This window comes from Macrotis lagotis, chromosome 2 (genome assembly GCF_037893015.1).
Source record: "Macrotis lagotis isolate mMagLag1 chromosome 2, bilby.v1.9.chrom.fasta, whole genome shotgun sequence".
NCBI classification, from domain to species: Eukaryota; Metazoa; Chordata; class Mammalia; order Peramelemorphia; family Peramelidae; genus Macrotis; species Macrotis lagotis.
Genome location: NC_133659.1, coordinates 145312059 through 145338373, shown reverse-complemented (window position 1 = coordinate 145338373; position 26315 = coordinate 145312059). Strand labels below are relative to the sequence as shown.

The window sequence follows — 26315 nt, the reverse complement described above, 5'->3', positions numbered from 1 at the left end:
GACTACTTTTCTGTGTCAGCTCCTCTCAAGTCTAAACAGTTGCAATTTATTCACCCTCTCTGGTCTGTCCTTCCTCATTAGTTGGGATCAAATATAACTTGTCTTTTTAACTCTTTAGCTTGACCATCCTGCTTTTCCAATTGTCTGTCCTTTTACTCTCCTCCAGACTTTGTGATCTACTTACATTGGCTCCCTTGAAGTTCCCCTGGCACTACATTCCATCTCCTCTCTGACTTTATTTACTTTTCCTCATTTCCCTAGCATTAAGCCCCCTCACATTGGCCTTTTGGTTTTCCTGGTTTCCTTGAAGACTCAGCTCAAAGCCCCTCTTATATGGGAGATCTTTCTGGGACCCTTCCTCCCAGATACTTGTATATATTCCTAGTTATTTTCATACTATTTCCCTCATTAAACAGAAAACTCCCTGACAGTAGGAACTGTTTTTAAAATTGTTTTCATTTCTTTGTATCCCTTGGGTTTAGCACAATGCCTGAACACATAATAAGTGCTTAATCAATGTTTATTAACTAACTGACTAGTTTCTAATTTGTTCATCACCTTGACTTCTTTACCTCTGGATGTGTTCTAGCTTTTCAAATGAAAAAAAATGTCCTTACTAAAACTTCCCTACAGCTTATAGTTGAGAAGGGATTGTTTTTATAACACAAGGTTCATATTCTGTTTCCATTTAAAAATCTATAGAGTAATCAGATTAGATGAAGTAGTTGTTTTGACTGGCATTTTATCTAATAATTTCTCCATTTTTCAGAATACTGATATTATTTTGGAATATTTATTCTCTTACGATGCTAAATTTGTTATAGGTCATTTATTGACTAGACATAATTAAAAGGGGGGAATGAGCTAAATGCTCTTTTTGAAAATGTACAGTAGTTGTTACAATGAGATCAAGATGATATTTATTGAAATTGATGGTTATAAAAATAAAGTTTGCACAATTATTTCAATTTAAAAGTAGAAATATTTGTGCTCAGGGTAAATAATGGCACCCTTCTTCTTGCAGGTATTTTAGACTTTTTATATCTTTGTTTTTATATCAAAACTAAAATGCTAAGACTTTAACTATTTGAAATTCTTTTCTCTTGCATCACAGTATATTTATAATCAATCAGTTAGCTAGTTCTAGGTACAATACTAACTCATGGGAGTATAAAGACAATAATATGGCCCCTGCCCTCAAAGGGTCATATTGAATCTGGAGTGATAAAAGACAAGTAACTATAACAGCAAGATGGATAAATAGAGACAGACAGACAGATAGGTAGTTAATGGAAAGTAATTTCAGTGGCAAGGCATTCAAAGGGATATAAAGACAGGAAGACTTTTGCTGAGGTTAGTGTTTGACTGAGACAGAGATGAGGAGGGAAGAAATTTCTAGATACAAGAACCAATCAGTGAAAAGGCAAAGAGTTGGAAGATGGGAATGTGTTATGTGAGGAAGAGCAAAGAGGCCAGTGTCATTGGATATTTGAGTACATAGAAGGACATAAAGTATAAGATCATCAGGCTGGAAAAGTCCTTAAATGCCCAATAGAGGATTTTCCATCTGATCTTGGAGGTAATAGAAAGAACTTAAGTTTATTGAGAAAAAAAAGTGATTAGGTAAAGGAGGTAGGACCTGTGTCTTGAAAATTCACTTAGTCTGATCATGGTTAATTTCATCTGTTTTGTAGACTATAACTCATATTTGACATTGAGTGGATTAATATAATTAAAGTCAATTTGTTTTTAATGCAGTGTTTCTAATTATGAAAGTGTTGTCAGTAATGATGTTATATCATAATAGCTACATGACTACTTTTTTTTTTTTTTGCTATTTTTGGTTAAGAGTAGTAAAGGATCCCGTCTCCTTTTTTGAAAGGACATAGTGAGCTACTAGGCTTTGTATTCGTGATTCACTAGTTCACTGACTTACTATGCCTTTTACTAGGCATCTACAAAATGGGGATAGTATAATTGCACCAAAACTAAAAAAGAACAAGTTGCTTCTCAAAGCAGAAATATAAGAAAATACTTTTCCTTTTTTTTTTTTTTTTGGCAGAGATTGTGGTTAAAAAGGTATAAATATGATATGTTCTTGTTTGGGATTTTAGACCTCACCTTTGCAAAATGGCCAATAAAATGGTGTTTTGCTTTTTTCAGTTATCAGTTAACAAGTGGTTACAAGCCTGCTCCAATGGATCTGAGTTTTATAAAACTTACCCCTTCCCAAGAAGCAATGGTGGACAAGTTGGCTGAAAATGCTCACAATGTATGGGCACGAGATCGCATCAGACAAGGTTGGACTTATGGCATCCAGCAGGTATATAAAAGCTCCTACCAATTTAGGCTTGTAATTTTGAAGAATTAGTAATAATCTCCTTTTTTGAGGAATTTAGAAAAGAAGATGATAATCATAGTACCATAGAATTTTTAGAACTAAACTATATCTTTGACATAATCTAGCTCATCTTCTCTCCCATTTTATAGATAAGATTAGGTTGACATTCTCAGTTAACTAACAGTTAATAGTAAAATCAAGACCTGATAATCATAACAAGTGTCCTTCTCTAATAAAAAAGGAACCATAAAGATAAAAAATTTACCAAAAAAATATAAGTTCATTTCCTTTTATACATATATGCTATATGACTTTTCTTATTGCTCTATACCAGTAGTATCAAACTCAAATAGAAATGAAGGGTCTTTAAGTGATAAACAGTGATCCCTCTAGTTACAAATTGAATTAGAAAATATTAGCATTATCTATTTTCTATTGTATTCATATTTATTTTGTAAAATATTTCCTAATTGCTTCTTGATCTGGCTCAGTCAACTCTTGGGAATGTGATAGACCATGTATTTAACAGTTCTGAGGGTGGCTAGGTGGCGCAGTAAGCACTGACCTTGGAGTCAGAAGTACCTGGGTTCAAATCAGGTCTCTGACTTAATAATTACCTGGCTGTGTGGCCTTGGGCAAGCCACTTAACTCCATTTGCCTTGCAAAAAACCTAAAAAACAAACAAAGAAACAAAAAACAGTTCTGCTCTAGATACCTCCCCAATACAACAATGGTTGAAACTTCTTCCCTATACCAATTAAATCACAGGACCAGACTTTGTTGCTAATGAAATTTAGCCATTTCTCACACACAAAAGAATTCTACCAAAAAACTGGTATCAAAAGACAAAGATTTTACCTTGTCTTTCCTTGTATACACATGATTTCCAGTGAATTCTTTTGCATGGAATCCTTTTCATTCTTCTTTCTTGACTGCCATAATCAAACATTAATTAGTTTTCTGATAGAATGTAATGAGTTATTTTGTAATGATCATTTTGTAATTAGTTATCCAGTAATACAGAAAACTTAAAGCTAATTGTTATTTTATTTTACCCAAAAACCTCAATATCAACAAACTCAGCATAATAACTTTTAAAATATTTTTGAAGTGCTTATAATTGATGGATTTTCTTAGACTACCTTAGCCTACACATTGCCTGAAAATTACTGATGATCAATAATACATTTTTGCCAATTCTTGTTGTGAAGATTTGATTGGGATATGTACAACAAAATTATGTGTTCTCTGAATTAGGCTCTTGCCTTGTTCCAGTGGTAAATAATTTCAAAATCAAGCAAGTTTGTTAAACTATATGGAGATTTTATTCCACATTTTGTCTTGATTTCATATTCAAGTTAGTTTTAATTTAATGTACTTATTCATTTGATTAATATATTTTTTATGTGTTTGTTGTTCCTATGGGATAGGAATGGGATCAGTCTTTTCCCTTATAAGCTTTGTAATTTGATAGATCAGATATTTTAACCCTCGTTTCCTCCCAAAGATTGTAATATTTTGATGGTTTCTAAGTCTTTTCTTTTCCTCTAGGATGTAAAGAACAGAAGAAACCCTCGCCTAGTTCCCTATGCACTTCTAGATGATCGTACCAAGAAATCAAATAAAGATAGCCTCAGGGAGGCTGTCCGTACACTATTGGGTTATGGTTACAACCTAGAAGCTCCTGATCAAGATCATGGTATATCTCTTATTTTGTTCCCTTTTATTATCAACAATGTAACATCCACTAAAACATGTAATAACCACACATGAAAGTGGAGAAAAAGTCAACTAAAGCTATAAAATATGGCATATATTACTATTTCAGGTGAAACATAGCTATAAATATAACCTAGAAGGATCCGATCTTTTGAGAAATCCTTTCTGAATGTTTTATATTTTTACTGTTAGAGTTAGAGTTAGCATTTACTCATTGATTTGTGTTTCAGAATATATGCACTTCTATAATATTTTGACTTCAGGAAAGTTTGTAATTATTTCAAGGAATTAATTTTATTTTAGATTCTACTCATAAAATTATATCCTACTTATAAAATTATATATTACCTGTCACCAACAAATATTTCAAATAATTAAGTCCTTAATCCTGACATCTAGATTGAGTAAATAGTAAATACTAAAGGTCTTATTTTACAATTTAGTGAGGGTGAAAGAGCATTTTCTAATATCGTCAGTATGCCTATGTTTTATGAGTGTATATATATATATATATATATATATATATATATGATATATACTATGAATATCAATTGTTTTCACTACTTTGTTTTTTGACAAATAATTTTCTTGCAAATTCCTCAAAATGACTTCTCTTGGAAATCTTAATAGAATGTTGATTCTATTACTATGGATAGGAAACAGAATTCAGTCCTTGGTATAAGGTATGTGGAAAATTAATAGGATTTTTGTTGTTTTCTTTTTTTTGATCTGTACCTGTGATAATGTTGTTACTTAGATCTACTTGAGAGGAAACTCTATCACAATAGTGAATGAATCCATATTCTGCACATTATCATTTTACAGTGTTGCCTAGGACACTGATTGATTAACAGTACACTCAGGTTGTATATGTTAGAGTTGGGAATTTTCTCATATAATGTGACAATTGAGGATATGAGTTATCAAGGAAAGGATTATTTGAATGGAGGACCAGTCTCTCCCTCCTCCAATCTCTATTCTATTCTGATACCTAAAAGATAAATTATACACTATGTGTAGAGCAAATATAGTGAAATCCATAGAATAAGACAGAAAGAAATCCAACAAGGAAAAAGCTTTTTAAATTAACACTGGAGAATGCTAATCCTAAAAATGTGCCCTTCTCCTGTCAACCTCCATATTCCAAACAAGAACTCAACAATTGATAGATGGATCTCTGCTAGGGAGGCGCTCTGGATTCATAGCTTGCAGGTACATTTTATCCCTGCTTCCCCAATTCCCAAAGCAGAGATTGATTCTGCAGAGCCATTTGATGATGAAGAAGGACCTAAATGTGATGACCATTACATGGTCTGGCACTTAGATGAATATTTCTCCAGGCTGCAGGCACTATCTGGAACAAACCAAGAAGAGAGATAAGGAAGAGGACTTCACCAGGCCAGAAGGATCCTGCCACTGTTTAGATAGTTTCAACCTTCACTCTACTCATACTCCCCTCTCCTCAGATACTGGGGAAGGGGAAGACTACAGATGCCACCACTGTGATCTTTTCATTCCTTTCTATGTTCCAAAAGTTGGTCCTAGTGAAAGGAAACATGTGGCACAGGTAAATGTTAACAGGGTATACATGGAATTATCTGAGTCCACTGTCCACATATAGAAAGATGGCACTCTTCTCATAATATCAGGGTAATCATAATTTATGATAGCTAACATTTATATGCTCTTGAGATGTACCAGGTACTATGTTGAACACTTTACAAGTATTATGTCCTCACAACTATCCTGGGAGGTAGGTACTATAGGGAGACAAGGGACATTCTTATCTACCTCTAACTGAAGTTTTACCTTATCATCTGAAGTATTGCATCCAAGAGAATGCCATTTGGAAGTCATCTTTTCTTTTACCACATGTGGCACATATCACAGTTCTTACTCAGAATCTAGTCAGCATCTCTTAATCATGAATCTCCTACATGAATAGGAGATGATATCCTTGTCATTATTTACAAATCATAAAATAGCTGTAAATGAAGCAATTATTGAAAAAAAGGAAAGTCACTGAAATAATTGTTTATATTTATATAATACTATATATGTAAATATATGTGTGTGTATATATATATATATATATATTTATATTATCCCCACTTTACAGATGAGTAAACTGATGTTCTCAGACATTAAGTCAGTTGCTCATTAATACATGACTTATAAATGTCAAGTCCCGGGGGCGGCTAGGTGGCCCAGTGGATAAAGCACTGGCCCTGGAGTCAGGAGTACCTGGGTTCAAATCCGGTCTCAGACACTTAATAATTACCTAGCTGTGTGGCCTTGGGCAAGCCACTTAACCCCATTTCCTTGAAAAAAAATCTAAAAATAAATAAATAAATAAATAAATAAATAAATAAATAAATAAATAAACAAACAAACAAATAAATAAATAAATGTCAAGTCCCACATGGTAGAAGAAAACAGATAATATCCATGAATGCTTGATGATAATTATTTCTGTGAAAAAATTCAAATAGCAGAATGGATTAGAAAGTAAAATGTAGCAATAGTTGTTTACAAGATGAGTTGTGTATAAGTTGAAGCATACAATCTCACAAAGTGTTAAAATTAGGGACCAGAACAAAATTTATTACTCTTCAGTTGAACAAACACACACACACACACACACACACACACACACACGGGTTGAAATTATGTTTTCAGACAAGACAGTAACACAAAATAAGCTTGATTGAAAAGAAATAAAGTAGAAAATTTTTATTTTGCTGAAATGTAACAATGAAGTGATTGAAATTCTTAATATATATATGTTTTTGTATGTATTTTTACACATACACAGTAGGCTTCTAAATACTTAAAGGAAAATTAAATAGCTATAAGAAAAAATAGAAAATAAGACTATCATAATTGGAGACCTCAGTTTACCTCTTTCAGTCTTAGAAAAATCTAAACACAAAACACACACATAAAATTTAATAAAAATTAGATATAAAAGTCTGGTATCTATTGAATGGAAAAAGAAAGAAGCATATATGTTTCTAAAAATGTATATGACACACAAGAATTTATATTAAGGTTTTTTTTAGTTAGCTTTTTTTTTTTTTGCAAGGCAATGGTGTTAAGTGGCTTGCCCAAGGCCACACAGCTAGGTAATTATTAAATGTCTGAGGCTGGATTTGAACTCAGGTAGTCCTGACTCCAGGACCTATGCTCTATCCACTGCATGCCACCTAGCCATCCCGAATTTATAATATTTAAAATGTAAAAACCTCTTGAGCAAGTACAGAAAATATTTTACCAATTACAAGGCAATAGAAATTGTAGGAAATAAAAATCAACTGGAGATAAACTTAATCCTAAAAAATTGTTAGGTCAGAAAAGGAATTGCTTAATGAAAGTATAGGAAATTCCCTAATTCTAAACATAACAATTAGAAAACATACCAAAAGCTTGGGGATATAGCTAAAGTAGTCTTTAAGGGGAAATCTATGCTCTTAAATACTTATTAAGAATAAAAAAAAACAAGAATAAAATTTTGATTTGAGGATGCAACTAAAATTATTAAGAACCTAGCAAATTTTAAAAAGTACCAAAACAGCAATTAAAAAATCAAACTAATGAATTTTCAATACATTGAATTGAGCCAGAAACTTTTAAAAAATATGAATAAACAATGCATTAAAAAAAAGAAAGCTATTCATAAAATTTATGGAGCAACACATAAAAAGAAGAAAACTATATTACCAGTATCAAAAATGAAAAATAATTCATAACAAAATTTAAAAATATGTTATTCAAAACCATCGTGGTCAACATGTCAACAAAACATAAAATTAAATGGACCATATGCACATTTACAAAAATATAAAATATTCATATGAACAGAACTAGAGCCAGAAAACTTAAGCAATTCAGTAGGAGAAAGATATTGAACAATATACAAATGAATTTCCAAAGAAAAAGAAAAGCAGAATCAGATATAAAATTAGTTAGTGATATTAATAATAAATATAATAATTATATGATCATATTAATTGATGTAGACAAAGCTTTTGATAAAACTCAACACCTATTTCCATCTTAAGGAAAAACACTAGAAAACTTTAGGCATAAAAAAATCCTTTCATATAAAAATGGATAATTTTTATCACAGAGGATAAAAAACTTTTTCACAAACAAATCTAATAAAGCTAAGAGTAAAAGAGGAACAAAGAAACTAAGTGTTAAGTATTGTTCTTAGACTCAGGAAGACTCATCTTCATGAATTCAAATCTGACCTTAGATACTTCCTTGATCTGTGACTACACACAGTAACCTAACCTTGTTTGCCTTAGTCCCTCTTATGTAAAATGAGCTGTAGAAGGAAATAGTAAAACACTGTTGTAACTACCAAGAAAGCCCCAATAGAGTCATAGAGAGTTGAACACTATTGAACACTACTGAACACTATTGAAAGCAACAACTACCTGAAGCAACAGCAACAAAAAAGGGCAATATTTTAGGGTGGGGAAACATGGTAAGACATTTCTCTGATAAAGATTTCATTTCCAAGCCATGTATAAGGAATTGATCCATTTTTATAAGAAAACTACCTCCTTCCTTCAAACATTTATTAAATTCCTCCTATGTGAAGAGCTTGATTCTAGGAATCAAGGAAGAATAACAAAGTTTAAGAAAGTCACCTTGCCTTAATGCGGCTTACAATCTATTCATTGTATATTGTACATAGTTACTCTATAAAATATGTTTATACTTTGGAGTAGCGATTTCCATTTAAGTCTTATAAAATACAAGTTGTTATTTTAATGGCTTTCATGCCTTTCCTCTTTCCCCCATTAAAACAAAATTAATTTCAATAAATAATCTCAAATGGAGTTAACCATTTGGGAAACAATTTGGAATTATACACAAAATATTACTAAATAATGTGTATGCCTTTTGATTTTGTTGTACTTCTGCTACGTGTGTTCCCAAATCAGATCAAAGAAAAAGTTCTTTTATATATATATGGAAATATTTATAGCAACTTTTTGTTGTGACCAAAACCCAACTCAGCCCAAATATACTTTCATTATTATTATATTATATTATATTATTATTATTATATTATTATATTTTGAACCAGAGCTTCAATGTGATGAATTAATTCACTACTGATATGTTGAAAATCTGTACATTAGAGCAAACCGCCTTCATACATTTATTACTTTGTATTGCCTTTCCCTATTCCTAGTTGTGCATCCAGAATGACAAGATTTTTAGCCAATGGTTACTAGAAGATATAGTTAAATCTTACTCAGTATTTAAAGTTACAACACTCAACCACATTTTCAAGCATTACTTTTCCTACATGGGAAGAGTTTCACAGAGTATGGAACTTTGTTTACTGAAGCTTTTCCTTTCCAAATTGAGACCAAGGAACAGAATTATTGGTTCAACATTTGTTCTTAATCATGAAAATTTTAAAAAAAGATGGAGCTTTAAAACTGAATCATTCACCCTTTCCTCGTGTTTTCTCTTCTCAAGTCAGAATGCTTCCATCCTCTTAATGACTAGCATCTCTTTCAGTTGAGCTCAACACATTCAAGTCTCCAAGTTATCTTCTTTGGGGTCTTTGCTTTTTTTTGTAGGGGGGGAGGAATAGTTTTGTTTGACTACCTGAGTAATTTTTTCCCCAATCCAAGCCTTTCTTTTACTGATTGTTTAAGGAACTTGAAATTTAAATTTAGGGTAAACCCTTTATTATATAGTGTCAGTTTGTGAGAGATTGGTGTTTGCTGCATTTATGGCAGTAAGTTCTATCGATTTGAGGGATATTTGCAATATTGGTAGTATTGGTATTGGCAGATAGGAAACCTCCACATATTTAGAGAAATACAAATTAAAGTAATTCTGAAATTCTACCTCACATCTATCAAAGTGGCAAAGATGGCAAAAACAGAAAATGATATATGTTGGAAGAACTATGTGGAAAAAGGCATATCCATGAACTACTGCTAGATTATAAATGGATATGACCATTTGGGAAATGATTTGAAATTATACACAAAATACAGTATGATAAAAGTAAACATTTTGAGAACTTTTATAAAACAATGAAGAATGAAGTGAAAAGAACAAATAGAAAAAATTTATGCAGTAATGACAACAGTGTAAAACAAACAACTTTAAAAGCTTTAGGAATGATGACCAATACAGTAATTCATTATTCTCTAGCACCAAAGATGAAATATACTATTACAGAGAGTTGATAGATTTGGGATATAGAATGAGGTGCATAATCTGTCTATCTGTCTATCTATCTATCTATCTATCTATCTATCTATCTATCTATCTATCTACTGTCTATCTATCTATCTGTCTAATTTGTAATAGTCATTGAAGGAAGGGGGCAGCTAGGTGGCACAATGGATAAAGCACCAGTCCTGGAGTCAGGACTATCTGGGTTCAAATCTGATCTCAGACACTTAATAATTACCTACCTGTGTGGCCTTGGGCGAGCCACTTAACCCCATTGCCTTGAAAAAACCTAAAAAAAAATAATAGCCATTGAAGGAATTTGTTTTAATTATGCATATTTATTACAAGAAATTTCTTTTTCTATTTTTTCAATGGAATTTGAATTGGGAAGAAAATAAAATTGATTGCTACTATTTTCTAATGTATGTTGATGCTGTGGATATGAAATGTTGCTTGCACTTTCAAATGGAGTAATTTTATTATTAGTTTTGTATAACTTTTACTTTTTTTACAAGAGACCTCATGATATGGAAACAATCTAGAAATGTTTGCAATTATAAAAATGAAGCATCAATATAACTTAAAAATAAGCTACCTAAGATAAAACTTATTGCAATATTCTTTGCTCTATAGAATTCTATTTCAAAAAATGTGATCTAAAGAAATTCATTTCTAAATTGTTTTTAACATAGTTACTCAAATATCAAAATTTTGAAAAATTCTTCCATTTAATTTATCTATTAAATAATCACTAAATTCTTTTAAAATTAAACAGCGACTAGAACTGAAGTGTGCAGTGGCACTGGAGAAAAGTTCAGAATCTTCCGTGCTGAGAAGACTTATGCTGTGAAGACAGGAAGATGGTATTTTGAATTTGAGGCTGTCACTGCTGGAGACATGAGAGTTGGTTGGAGTAGGCCTGGTTGCCAACCTGATCAGGAGCTTGGCTCTGATGAACGTGCTTTTGCTTTTGATGGCTTCAAAGTATGTATACTTTGCTTTGTGTTAAGATGACTCAGAAATGGCATAAATCTAACTTTCACAATCCCGTTTGCATAAATTTTTTCTGTTTTCTTTTATTTTTAGTATTATGGTAGTTCAAATATCTTTCAGTACATTAACATTTGTCTATAGTGTTCATAGGGAAAACTCAAAACATGCTAGAACAATGTAGTTGAATTCAGAGGAAAACAAAATAAAAAAACAGTGTTCATTTTTACCTGAAAGTTTCTGAAACATACAGTGAAGAGATTGTATTTCCATTAGAAGATGGGCAGGGATTAAAACTGTTGTATAATATGTATATAGTTTATTTTAAAGAAATATTTAGTTCCTTTGTGACTATGTATGTCAGTAGTAGAGTTCTAAACTAAAAAGAATCACTTATTTCCAAGTCACTAGGTAAATATTTAGATTCAAAATTACACTCAGTAATACTCAGTTATACTACTCATAATTCTATAGAAGTGAGGTATTACTCTTATTTTCTTTCAGAAAAGTGTATAGTGTTTGGATAGTCACTATCTTGTTGACTTATTATATACTGAATCTCTTTTTAAACTATTTATATTTCTATATGAGATGGAAATTTTCCTAGTTCTTTGTATTATCAAATCTGATTTAAAGAAACTCTAGTGTTTCATCCTTGCCTTCAGGATCAAGAACAAAATGTTCTGTTGAGCATTCAAAATCTTTAATAATCTAGCACCCTCCTACCTTTCCAGTGTTTTTACACCTTCTTTCTTATGTATTTTGTATATAGTTTCTCTTTGTATACATTTGTTTTCATTTGACCCTCCCCTTCCCCATTGCATTGTAAACTACTTGAAGACAGGGATTTGTTTTTAATCTTGCTTTTGTATCAGTGTTTAGCACAATGTTTAGTATATTTAGGCATTTAATAACTGCTTATTCATATATACTGATTAATAAAAAATCTTTTTTTCCTTATGTGAAAGAGCTCATGCTCTTGGGCTAGTAGCATAATTCTAGAGGCCTAGATATGCACCCTTGAAATGAAAGTTCTTATTATCTCTCTAGCAATTCCAAGTTTGTTTCACTTTTGAGAGGCATAAAGTATCTTCTTAAAATATGTTAACATCATAGAGAGGCTTGAAGGAAACTGAGATTCACCAGAGAGGGAAGATAATTAATTTCAGAGTCTATCAATTGCTCTGAATTCCTCATATGTTCTACATTTTCTGTGGAGTAAAATTAAGACTTTTCTTTACTTCATTGTTACCTTGAAAGCTTGAATAGAAATTGGGGATCCTTTTATACATATTTGAAAAGAATTAGACATGGGATATATATATATATTTTTTTTTCCATATTTATTATGTACAGTGTAGATGGAAATTTGCAATTTTTATTTTCTGAATCCTGTGACAAGTGATTCTGGGTTCTTTCTCAGGCACAGCGTTGGCATCAGGGCAGTGAGCATTATGGGCGCTCCTGGCAAGCGGGAGATGTTGTAGGATGTATGGTTGACATGAATGAACACACCATGATGTTCACCCTGAATGGTGAAATCCTCCTGGATGACTCTGGTTCAGAACTAGCTTTCAAGGATTTTGAGGTTGTTGATGGTAAGTACTTGTTCATTTTATATTGTGTACAAATTTGACACATGATAGCTCAATATTCTTAATACAATTATGTTTCTGTTTCAGGGTAAATAAATAAATAATTTACAACTCTAAATTACAAGTATGCTGTGTAGTTAGTTTGCTTATTCTTGAGATTAATTTCTAGAAAACCTCCTTATTTTTCACTTTATACTTCCACAGGACATAAATATTTTTCATTTGTGTGAATCAGGAAACTAGTGGGGGATAATAAAATACTTTTCCTATACATGTTAAATTCTCATTTAGGAATCTGCAAAATTTTTGTTTTTCCTGCTATTTCTTGTAATATATCTGTCTTTATGAATAAGGACTTAATTAGATTTTCATTTTGGGTTTACATGGGGTTTTGATTGTAATAGAAATCTTTTTTTTTAAAAAGTGTTCATATTCATTTGGTTTTTCTTAATCAATTCTCTTAAAAATAAAGTTTATCAAACTAGTTTGCTTTGAAATCTCATGCTTAAAGCAAGGAAAACAGAATGATATTTATGATAAAACCACTTTGTGTATATAACTTTATAATACCAAACCAACAATATCCTGCTTATTCTGAAGCATGAATGAGATTTGATCAATTTATAGGCCATAATATTTGTTTACAGGTTGGAAAAATAGGACCTGATTAAAGGATAGGGAGGTTTATAAAATAATAATATTAATTTTATAAATGTCATCTTTTATTTACTGAAGCTTTGGAAATATAAATTGGCTCCAGTTTGTAAACAGTTTAAAATATTAAATTGGGGAGTTTCCATTTGGCTTTAAAGACAATAGAAAACTACTCAGACTTCTTAAGTAGGAATGTGATATGATCAGACTTGTTCTTTCTAATTGACAGCTGTGTTGTAGATGGATTGCAATCCTTTGGGACTGCTTTTAACAGTCCAGACAAGAATTGATAAAAGGATGAACTAGAGTGGTGACTTTCATGAATGAAGAGACAGGTTAAGATGAAAGTTATATTACAGAAAGAGAAATCATAGGAATTGGCAACTGATTGGATGCATGTAGTGAGGGGAGAGTGAGTGGTCAAGAATGACTGTAGCTATGAAACAAGGGCAAATCCCAAAGAGATACAAGCAAAAGAAAAATCATCCATAGGTACAGAAAGTTTTATGACAGCTCTTTTTGTGGTAGAAAGATTTGGAAATTAAATTGGATACCCAGGTTGGAAATAACAGAACATAAATATGGTCCAGTCAGTTCTCATTATTTGCAGTATTTGCAAATTTACCTACTTTAACATTTATTTATAATGACAAAAATCAATATTGCCTGGTACTTTTGTGACTTTAGGGAACATTTTTGTTGCCAACATGCATTTTCCTAACTAAGGTTGAACCCTTGGCAGTGCTCTGCCTTCTTTTTCTGCTTTCATACCATAAAGAAATGTCCTTTTAACTGTCTATTAAGTGTCACATTTTTTTGCATTTTTATGCTTTTTTTTGTTGGTTATTTCAACTGCTTAAAATGATCCCCAACTATAGTATAGTGTTCCTAAGTATAAGATGACTGTGATGTGCCCTTTGTGGAGATAATACATCTGATAGTAAGTTTCCTTCAGGCATGAGTTATATAATGCTGCTGACTTAATGTTAACCTTACTGTATCATAATATGATATATCTAGAAAAGGGAAGAGGAAATTCACCAATTTGTATGTGAGGAGACTTAGAAAAATGCTAAAGTAAATATTATGGCCAGAGGTTTGCAGAAACCTAATTTATTGTTTGCAGCAACTTTATAAAATCTAACTACCACACATGACAATGATAAATATAATGGAATGTATATAAATGTATTGGAATACTGTTTTGCTATAATAAATGATGAAAGGGATCATTTCATAGAAACCTGAGAAAATATGTGTATTCTGCTTCAGAATAATATGAGCAGAATTAGGAGAATGATGTTTTGACAACTTTGCAGTGGCATACACTATACTGAAGAACTCTGACCAGTACAATTATCAATCATGGGAACTGATGATAAACTATGCTACCCATCTCTTGATAGAAACATAAAGGATTTAAGATATAGCCCCAAACCAAACCAAATTCTTGGAGTATTCTAGGAAAAACATTCTCCAGTGGCATTGAGCCATTAGCATGTGTTCTTTTAGATTAGTTGAACAAAGAGTTATGAATCCTTATAATTATACTGTTATTTTATCTACAGCTACCCTTTTATATTCTTGATTGGCCATTGTTGTATGTATTGTTAAGGTCTGAGAAAAGTCCCCAATTAAGGAACAGAGGCACTCCACATGATGGAGATGCAATAGCAAGGGTTTATTAAACTAGTTTGAGCTAGGGTTCTGTCCTAGGACAGGGCTAGGATCCTGGAACCCCAAGTAAAGTGAGGAGAGACCTTATATATGGTTCAGTGGGGGATTTCCAAGCATCTGCCTGCTGATTGTCTTGAGATGGTGCGGTGTGTTCTTATTGGATGCAGGTCCTTGGAGAAGCCCCTCTGTTGCATGGTCCGAGAGCTGACCAGGCTGAAGCTCCAGGAGCTGACCAGGCAGAAACTCAGAGAGCTGACCAGGCAGAGACTTAGGAGCAGAACTGAGGCAAAAATTCATAGGTTTCGATACTCAGGGTCTTACAGGCATTCAGGCAAAAGTTCATAGGTTTTTTTTTCCCATTAGATTGAGCTCTTAACCCAATTGTCTTGCAAAACCAAAAAATAAAGAAAAAGATGACTAATTCTGTATTTCCCTCCATGATATCTTTCCCATTCATATTTTTCTCTTTCTTTTCCTCTTATTCCTCCTCACCAAAATTTTATTCCTTTTCCCCTTTAACTTTTCTTTTAAGTGTCAACTTTCAATTCATTTTCATTATACCTTTGCCTTCCCTCTTATCAGTCCCTTCTCCCTTTTTTTTCTTACCCCCCCCCCCCACTTCCCTTTAGAGTAGGATAGATTTTTAAATCTGAGTGAGAATGTATATCATTCCTTTTCTGGACCGAATCCTTTGAGTAGTATTTACTCAGTGTTCACACCCTTCTTTGTGCCTCTTCACTTAGTGTTATTGATAGAACTACTATCAATCAAGTACTAGCAAGCAAAGTACCATCAATTAAAGTATGATTAATTGATTGCTTAATAAGCTCAAAGTACTATCAATCAAAGGTCAATCACAGGTTGGTTGATTGAGTGATTGATTGTTTGATAAGCAGCATTGCCTCATAGTCACTAAATACATTCCTGTTGTCTCATTAGGACTGTACTTCTCAAGTCATGAATCACATCAAATTATAATCATTTTATACATTACCCCTTTTCAAGTACTCTCCAAGAACATAAAATCCTCATGAACCAAAGTAACATGGAAAGCCTAATCATTTCATAATAATTTGTAGCCTGCCCCCCTCTCTAGCTCCCCAACCATGATACTTAATCCCTTGTCAAATGAAGCATGGACTAAGTCCAACCTTTTTAGTAGGTCCCATCCTCTTTCCCCTAAAGACACTTCTGATTTAATTGACTACAGAGTCTCTGAGTACTGGGACACTCAAGGTCTCTCTTAAGAACTTTACCATTGATTGAATTGTAATACAATTGAAAGTTTGTAAGGTATATGGAAGGTATGACTCCAGATTGCTCAGCATAGGATGCCCTCATCAGAGAAAGTGCTACACTTTATGAGCCAGACAGAATTAAATTAGATCAAAGGAAACCAAAACATGTAAGTTTAGAGTAGACACCTCAGCATTTCATCCGGTCTTTTTGTCTTAGACATAGTGATGTTACCTTTGTCCTCTTCATGGAAGGCTTCATTGAATCTTTTCTTACTTTTTATTTTAGGAGCATCTCACCGTCTTTAGCAAGCTAGAGTTTGCATTATTTGAATTCTCATTTTCTTCTTCTCTAGAAGGGAGAAGACTCTGTGCTTGCACCACTGGATAAAAATACAAACATTACACACTAAATGCAAACTCCCGAGAAAATTTCTTCTGTTCTCTACACTGGTTGAGACTTTTAGCTAGTTTTTAAAAAATATGCCTTGGTGTTTTCAAACATAAAAGCCAAGCATCTATTTAACCTTTTACAAAATCTTAACTAAATTTGACAATGCCATTCAACTTCCTCCTGTTATTCTGAATAACTCTACTCCCATACTTAACCTCCTCTTGTCTAAGTAATTTTCCCTATCAGTTTACTCTAGCAATTTTCTTTACCCTCTAGTAAGAAACTAGAGTAAATTTTAATTTACTTGGTCTTGTCTTGAAATTTACCTTCTTTTCCTTCTGTACTGCTTCTTGTAAGTTTTTGCTCATGGGACAGCTGGTGGCACAGAGGATATAGAGCATGGGTCCTGGAGTCAGGAGGACCTGCATTCATTTAATAACTTACCTAGTTGTGTGTCCTTGGAGAAGTCATTTAGCCCCATTGCCTTGCAAAAAAACCCCACCAAAAATGTTTTTGCTCCTTTGATCCTGTCTAATTTTCCTTAGCTCTTTTGTAGCTACCTTCATTGTTCTTGATCTTATTTTTTAATAATAATAAGTTATTATTATTATTATTATAAAACAGCTTATATGGTATTTACTATGGAGTCAGCCTTTATGGAAGGACTTTTTAATTATTCTCTCATTTGACTCTCTCAGCAAATCTATTGCTGTTAATTACCCCGATTTTACAAATGAGGGAATTGAGACAAAAAGAGGTTAAAAGACTTGCCTAGAGTCAACACAACTAAGTAAGTTTCTGAGGCTGTATTTGAAATCAGGTTTTCCTCATTCCAGGCCTGGTGCTGTTTGCACTATAGCACCACTTAGTGGCTATCTCAGATAATGACTCTAGAATAGTACCTGGGGTGTATGATTTCTCCTCCCCTCCCCCCCTTATATTTTTCTCATCTACTCCCAAATTTCTCAGGATATAGCATGCCCACATCATTTTTTCACTAGTGAAAGTCCTTCTAAATTACCTATGTAATTTCCTTTTCTTGCTTTTAATTTGTTTTCCCCATTCTTTGTCTTTGGGAAACTAGGAACAATTTTGTGTGTATGTGACATACAGACAGAAAGTAGGAGAAGGAAGGAGAGAGAAAAGAGGAGAGGAGAGGAAGGTAAATATTTTGGGTATATGGCTTTCTTTTTTTTTAACCAGTGGAGAATACATCTAGGCTAAGAGGGCTATTAACTGTAATCCTAGGAAAATAATTTTTTTCTGCTTCAACTTCCCCATCTACTATAAGAGCATTTATCTCCCATGGTTATTTTTAAGGATAAAATGAGATATTATTTATAAAGCACTTTGAAAACCTTAAAGTACTATAAAATATTAGCCATTATTATTATTATTAGTTATATCTAGTATAAATTCAAAATATAATATATTCCCTGTAAAGGTGAAATCTTCATAGAATTTAGAATTGAAAGGGCATCAGATGCCATAGAGGCTATCTTTTCCATTTTAAAGGTGATGAAATTGAGAGGTTATGATTTGAGTCCAGGTTTTTTTTTTTTTTTTTTTTGCTCTAAGTCCATTAGGTTATACCATGCCTATTTTATATGTTTTCATATGCTCTTATTTCCAGGTAATGTATGTGACTAAATTGAGCCCTGGTTAGCTAGCCTCTATAGTGAGATCCATAATTTCACATTATTTTGTAGCCATTGGTTTGTTTCTTTGGTTTGGTTCTGACTCGTGATGAATCACAACTCAGACTTGGGAATACAGATTACGGAAAGAAGACAGAGATTTATTAAAAGAAGTTATAAAACATTAAGAAAGTGATAGAAAAGTTAAGAAGAGTTTAAAGAGAAGACCACCTGGATTGCTGATTGAACTAGTCAGCTCAGTTGACCAGGGTTTCAACGGGAGGCTGGAAGGTCCAAGAGAGCTAGTTCCTTCCTTGACCTCCTTAAATTCTCCCCCCAGAGTCCATGGGAGACCTGGGAGTGACCCTAGTCCCATTTTGGAGATTTTGTCTTTTGGGGAGGGGTCTCTTTTGGATGTGTTTCCAAGCTCCAGCCAGTTCCCTGGCTGGCCCACCAGAAGGCAATGCAATCCAAATCTGGATGAAGATTAGGCCCTCAGGTGTGATTTATTAGATGATAAACGAAGAAGGAAGATTCCCTTATCAATGCAAACAAAAGATTTACAAAGTTTGTCTCCAACTGATCTCATCACTCCCTTTCTCTGCATTAATTTAGCCTATCTATTGAGGAAAGCCAAGTGGATAAAGAATGGTTGATTGTGCAGGCTATTCTATGCATTTGGGTGAACTCTTAAAACTGTTGATACTCCAAGTGAATGATGAATTATATCCAGATTTAAGTAGTAGTTAGAGAAAGGACTGTGTTATAGGTTTTAGAAAATACAATGGTTTTTAATGATTCCTAGCTTGTTCTGTAACAAAAGCCTATCTTTTTCATATCAATATTCTTCTGGTGATGCTGTGTAGTCCAGAGTATTAAAATTGAAAGTCACCCAAAGGGCAATGAAGATGTGCATGTACAGCATGTTGCTAAATGATCATTGTTTGTCCTTTGATTTTAAAAAGAACTAATGACATAAAGGATAATATTTTGACTTATGCATGAATTGGATTTAAGTGAGGATGACTTGCCCAAAGTTGTCACTCTCTCTTCCTGAGTCATTGAAGTTCCGAGGCAAGATTAAAGTCAGGATGACTGGTAATGTCTTGTAATGCAGTGAATGACCTTGGTGTGTTTATGTTCTGACCAAGCTCAATTGCCTTTGTATCTTTCATCCATATATTCCTCTGGGGAAAGTCTTCACATGCTTGGAGTGGACCTCCCCTTAACTCACCAATAAGACTGAGACCTGTTGGTTATCCTCAACCTGGGTTATTCCATCTGCCTATGTAGTTTACCAGACTGTGGCTATTCTACATGCTACAGCTTCTTGGAGCCACAGAGAAGAATTGAATTAGTCTTTTAGATACCAAAGATATGTGAGTTGCCCTGAAAAGGACCCAGCAAACCCTCATTCTAGAAGTGCTACTCTTCTTGAACATCACACACTCCTTGCTAAAGAAATAATTGTAAAGAAAGTGGTATATAAAGATATCATCAGATAGAGATAACATTAAAAAGGAGGTGCAGAAAGAGATAACTGATGAACTGTGTGCTTTATTGGTATATTTACATTATCAAGAGAATTAGAAGAACCACCATCACCACCATCCCTACTACCACCATGTTAGATGGATCCCTGTGAAGGATTTATGGGAAAATATGAATAACAGTTACAGAAGATGAAAAGAAATGGATGGTTTGTAATTTTCAGCTGGGGAAGAGTAACCACACTGATGAGATTACATAGGTCTATGGAAATATTTAGAAATTAAAAGCTGATACTGGCATTTTAAAATTTATCTTCATGATAATTTCCCATATTTTAATGAATTATAGGTAATCTGAAAATATGCATATAAAATATTACTTTGGTAAATAGAAAAATACCAGTCTCTTGACAATTAAAGGAAATGCAACCCACATCTACAATCTAATATGACATATCCAACCATTTGCTTTTTCCTGCTGAATAACAAAGTCTTATACCAGTTTATGCTAAAGGAATTGAGACTGTTTTGAATCTACTCTAGTGGTTTAAGTACCCTTCCTTTGATTATGCAGGACCCTAAAGGAACATCTGCTCTGAGGAGGAACTCTCCTTGACTTGTGCATCAATGTCTATCATGGCTTTAGCTCCAGCTAAAATTTCTTATTTTGCCTGAGGATAGTAGTCATCATTGATATTTCCTTGAAAAAAGTTATATTAATTCTTGAATTCTAGTTTAGAGCACTAATTGATAAGTGCTCATTTAACTATTATATATTTATGTTATAAATATATACATATATGAGTATAAATAGGACAAATGGTATTATAAATTATTGGATCTGATCTTTGTCACCTAATGCTGGTTTGCCAGTTGCATTTTTTTTATTGCATCTTAATAATTGATTTTTAAGAAAGTAGGAGGCATAAATCACATTGGCAAAATTAGTACAAAACTTCTAGTTTTTATTTATGATAATTTTGACATAAAGACCATATTAAATGTATATACATAGACTATATTCCCAAATAACTGGTTCATGTATCTTTAATATATATTTAGATTTTTCTAAAATGAAGAGTTTAGAAAGAGATGAAATCTAGAGTATGACATTGTCGCATTTTCTTTATAGCATATGTACTGTTCTCATCTTTTTAAAATTTAAAATTTAAATTTGTAATGTAAATTTTTAAAATTTAAAAGAGGGTAGTCTACAACTTCAATAGGTAAATATGAGAAGGGCACACACAGAGTGAATATCTATATGTGGTGAGTTACTGTTTTGGTTTGATGTGTGTTGCTGAATTCTTTGACCTCTCTATTGAAATTGTCTCATTGTAGTCCACTAAACCACACTTGTTTGGCTGACAGCTCTTGGTGTCAGCCTTGCTTGTCAAATTTACAAAATTTAAATTTAATTTTTCTTTCCTTATGCAAATACTGAACACTATCTAGATAAAATAATTAAATAAGCTCTCAAGTCTTTATTGGCAATGGAAATGTCACTATTCTATTGCAAATCTGGAATTTGGAAATTGATGCTTCCAAAATATTCATTGCCAAAAGAATATTCTTTAGTTATGAAGAAACTGGTTGGTTGTCACAATATTTATTTTTATTCTCATATATATATATATATATATATGTATATATACATACATACATATATATATATATGTATTCTTTCTTTTTTTTTTTGGTTTTTTGCAAGGCAAATGGGGTTAAGTGGCTGCCCAAGGCCACATAGCTAGGTAATTATTAAGTGTAGGAGGCCAGATTTGAACTCAGGTACTTCTGACTCCAGGGCTGGTGCTCTATCCACTGCGCCACCTAGCCACCCCAATAAATATATTCTTCTTGCATTATTTTCTTCTTTATATATATATATGTGGGGGATATAAGTGGTGGAGTAGCCCAATATATTGACCAAAGTACTACTCTACATAATTAATTTAATTTAATTCTTTTTTATGAAATAAAACAAATATTTCCATAACATAATATAATAAAAAGATGATTCCATAGGAAACTATGAATCCATTATGCATAGCTCCTTTAAAGGTATAAATAAAATTATCATGTAAATTTCTTTTTTTTCCTTCCCTTCTATATCTTTTTTCTCTCAACAGGATTCATACCAGTATGCAGCCTAGGTGTGGCTCAAGTAGGTCGCATGAACTTTGGGAAGGATGTCAGCACCTTGAAATATTTTACCATCTGTGGGTTGCAAGAAGGCTATGAACCATTTGCTGTTAATACAAACAGGGATATTACAATGTGGTTGAGCAAAAGATTGCCTCAGTTTCTTCAAGTACCTTCAAACCATGAACATATTGAGGTTTGTTTTCTATATTTAGTTTCTCTGATATTTATTGAACATTTTCTTTGAAATACATTGTTTTCTATGATGAATGATAAGAGAAATTTAAAAACAAATATATAGGTCTTACCTTAGAAACCAGCCTGAGATGTTATTAACTTATTACCCACCTGTGCCCCCCCTTTCTTTCACCTCTGAGCCTTCAGAATCTGCTAACTAGTTCTCCCTACTGATTTTTGCCAATTCTAGTTATACTCTAGCCTGGGCTTTCTTCACTTACCTACTATATGCTTTGCCCTGTTAGCTGTCAAATGAATATATACTTTTGGAGACATCTTTTATTCAGAAAACTAGTTTTTTTTTTTTTAGAACACACTTCCTCTAAACCTTTAGTAGAAAAAATTCTTTGTAAGTGAAAAATGATTAACAATAGGTATTCTGCTGTAGTAGAAATAAGAATGTCATGCTTTCTCCTAACTCATTAAAAATGCAGGATTTAAATGTCTTTTAATATTTTTGCCTGACTTAATCAGTTGATTCAGGAGTAGTAACCTATTTCACACCTGTATCCTTTAGAAAAATAATTTATAGCCAACCAATGTCAATAAATGATTTGCCTCTGCTATTAAGTACTTTTCCAAATACTGTAATGATATAACTGTTCATCTCATTGATAAAGAATAGCTTATTTCTCTTTTATAGGTAGTTCCAGTCTCAATTTAATCTATCCTCATTTTTTTGTAGTAAGAAGCTAAATAATACTTATATTAAAATGCCAAAAAATTCATCAAATTAACGACAAAACTGAGAATCTCTTTTTTCCAGTGAATTAATCAGTCTAGTGAGTGAATGAATGTAAAGACATTTATTAAGAGCTTTCTCTTTGGTAAGCACTGTGATAAGCATTTGATAATGAAATAGAAAAACAAGATGATCCTTATTGTCAAACAACTTGCTTCCTAAATAGGGGTGGCAATGCACATAGGACTCATTTACAGGTTGGATAGAAAAACCCAAGGGACCTTAATATGTAACCGATGGGTATACAGTAAATCTGTTGGTCCAGAAGGTTCACAGCAGTAGGGTGAACAGTAATACTAAGTGGTCAGAAGAGCACAGAGAAGTGCAAATTGTATGATTTGGTAATCTTCCACCTTACTGGAAAGTTTGTAATTAGTTTTACCCAACTCATCAATATGAGCAACCATTTCAGTCCTGAAATTGGGGACCTTGAGGGACCTAATACCAAAATTCTTGGAGGTAGGCTTCAGTGTTATAGAGGAATAGGCACCCTGGGCTTTCTTTCCTGAGGGAGGGAGAGAGAGAGAGAGAGAGAGAGAGAGAGAGAGAGAGAGAGAGAGAGAGAGAGAGAGAGAGTTTAGTATTGAACAGGAGGAGAAAAGGGGGAAAGAGAAGAATTGGACGTGAGGTTAGGAGGGAGGATACCCATGGGATTTAGGAGGAGTAGGGAGGTAGCTAGAGTGGGAATTTCTAAGCTAGGTTTACTCTGCCCTTTAATATTTCAGTGTTCTGTATTTCACACCTGTATCCTTTAGAAAAATAATTTAAATTTTAAGCAATTAATAAATATTAGAAAATGCAAAAATCATTTTAATCTTGGAAAAGAAGTTTGTTAGTGATTTAAATTATTGTTATTTTCACTTGTTAGGTGACCAGGATAGATGGCACTATAGACAGCTCTCCATGTTTAAAGGTTACTCAGAAATCTTTCAGTTCACAGAACAGCAGCACTGATATCATGTTTTACCGGCTGAGCATGCCTATTGAGTGTGCAGAAGTGTTCTCCAAAACTGCTGCGGGAGGGCTACCAGGCAATAGCCTTTTTGGTCCGAAGAATGATTTGGAGGATTATGATGCGGATTCTGATTTTGAAGTTCTAATGAAGACAGCTCATGGTCATTTGGTGCCTGACAGGGTAGAAAAAGAAAAAGAAGCCACAAAACCAGAGTTCAATAACCACAAAGATTATTCTCAGGAGAAACCTTCTCGTCTGAAACAAAGGTCATTAACACTTAAAGTGTGATTTTAAGCTATGTAGTCTGTCTTTGTGAGGGAGGGGAGGTTACAGAAGAAGGTAAGGGATTTTCCAATCTAATAGCTTCTTCACATTTAAAATGAAAGAAAATTCTTTTAATAACAGCAGCAAATTATGGATAGCACTTTAGGAGTAAAGCATTTTGCATATATCATTTGAATTTAATGATAATGTATTTAATATATAATTTTAAAGTTGTAAAGCATTTTCCCTAATATATCCCTAGTTATTAAATGAAAATTATTCTTGAGGATTATTGTAATTGAGAAATTTTTTATCTCAATTTGAAAATAAAGAAACTGAGACTCAATTGAGAGTTGAACTGGTCATCTGTTCAAAGTCAGCCCTTAATTTAAATCAGAAAATTTTTTTCTCAAGAAGATATATATATATATATATATATATATATATATATATATATATATATATATCAGTAGTCTTGACTGAAATCTAAAGTGCAAAAATTTAAATAATTATGTTTATATTTCTAGTTTAATTATAGCTGATAACCATTAACAGTCTTTTAAAGACAATGTGGTGGTGATGATTTTCCCTCTGGAATTCTAGTGACAAAGATAAGCTTTGGATAATGATATAGGTGATACAATTATCTGAGCAAAATGTAATGCTTTGTAGGTCATATGAAAAGTGTTTGTTACCTCTTTTTCTTGTACAAGTCAGTAGTATGTGACTATGTTCATTCCTCAGTCCTTTAACACTTTCCAGGTTTATGCTCAGAAGAACAAAACCAGATTATAGCACAAGCCATTCTGCAAGACTCACTGAAGATGTTCTTGCAGATGACAGGGATGATTATGATTACTTGATGCAGACTTCTACGGTATGAAGTTGCTGTTTCTTTTCTTTTTATTCTTAATTTTCTATTTGTCATTCATTGTGTTGCACATTTTAAAATGACACATTTTGCTTCCCAAAATTTCAGAAACTTTTTTTTAAACTTATTACTCAATTTTTTTTTAAGAATAAAGATTTAAGGTTCATTTTTTTTGTAGGATGTAAATTTGTCTTATCAAGTGGGAAAGCAAGTAAAATATAGTGAGATTTTTATTTTGGAAAAGATTTTCAGGAGAAAATGATATTGTTTATTCAGGCTTTATTGCATAATTTATACAATTCAGTTTATGCAATAAATTATACAGTACTACTTGATTTTTAAATTATATAATCCCTAGTATTCTTCTCACTTAGTCTTCTGGATCTGAATTAGGTAGATTGCTGTGGAAATAAATATGAACAAATAAAAATGGGAGATTTTTAACCAGGAAGAAGCAATAAGATTTGACAAATGATTAGATTGATAAAGTGAGGGAGAGGATAAAAGTTAAAGATAACCCCAAAGTGGTAAACCTGAATTAGTAATGTTAGCAACAAAAATAGAGAAATTCTGGGGATGGTTAGATGTGAGATTAGGACATATTGAGTTTGAATTTCTAGGAAGACATTGAGCAAAGATTTGGTAATATCAGACTGGATTTTGGGGGCAAAGTTTGGGAATGGAAATTATGATTTGAGAGTCATCTGCAGAGATAAGAACATTTTTTCCCCCATGGGAGGGGGATAAGATCATCAAGGGAGAGAAATGAGAGAAAAATAAAGGGTAAAGGACAAAGGGACAAAATCTTTGAAGATACTCACATCTAAGGAATGTTTAAGTCTTTGTATTTCCAATATATGCATAAAGTAGAAACTTAATAGATATTTTTTATTTGAATTGAAGAGGTTAAGGAGCTAGTAAAAGAAAGAGATTAAGATGTTGATGAGGTGGTAGAAAAATGGGAATTAAATGTTTTAGTTTTTGATATTTAGGCGTGGACCACTTTTACCTTGAATTTCCTGATCTATACCCCCCAAAGGGAAAAACAATATCGCTTGTAATATCCCAGTGTCTGTTACAGATTCTTATATACTTTAAAAAAAAATCTCAAGATTAGAACAATTTTTGGTAGTTTCAAGCACTGAAATATTTAATT

General features: G+C 32.8%; 1 protein-coding gene across 13 annotated transcripts in view; it reads left to right on the top strand.

Moving 5' to 3' along the window:
* Positions 1-26315, top strand: part of RYR2 (ryanodine receptor 2) — a 766826-nt gene that overhangs the window by 447322 nt on the left and 293189 nt on the right. For all 13 annotated transcript variants that reach the window (XM_074222945.1, XM_074222939.1, XM_074222937.1 and 10 more), the window contains 7 exons: positions 2164-2323; positions 3893-4040; positions 11052-11260; positions 12690-12864; positions 22078-22286; positions 23938-24290; positions 25051-25165. In XM_074222945.1, the coding sequence (XP_074079046.1) occupies positions 2164-2323; positions 3893-4040; positions 11052-11260; positions 12690-12864; positions 22078-22286; positions 23938-24290; positions 25051-25165 (1369 nt within the window). The remainder of the gene's footprint in view (positions 1-2163; positions 2324-3892; positions 4041-11051; positions 11261-12689; positions 12865-22077; positions 22287-23937; positions 24291-25050; positions 25166-26315) is intronic.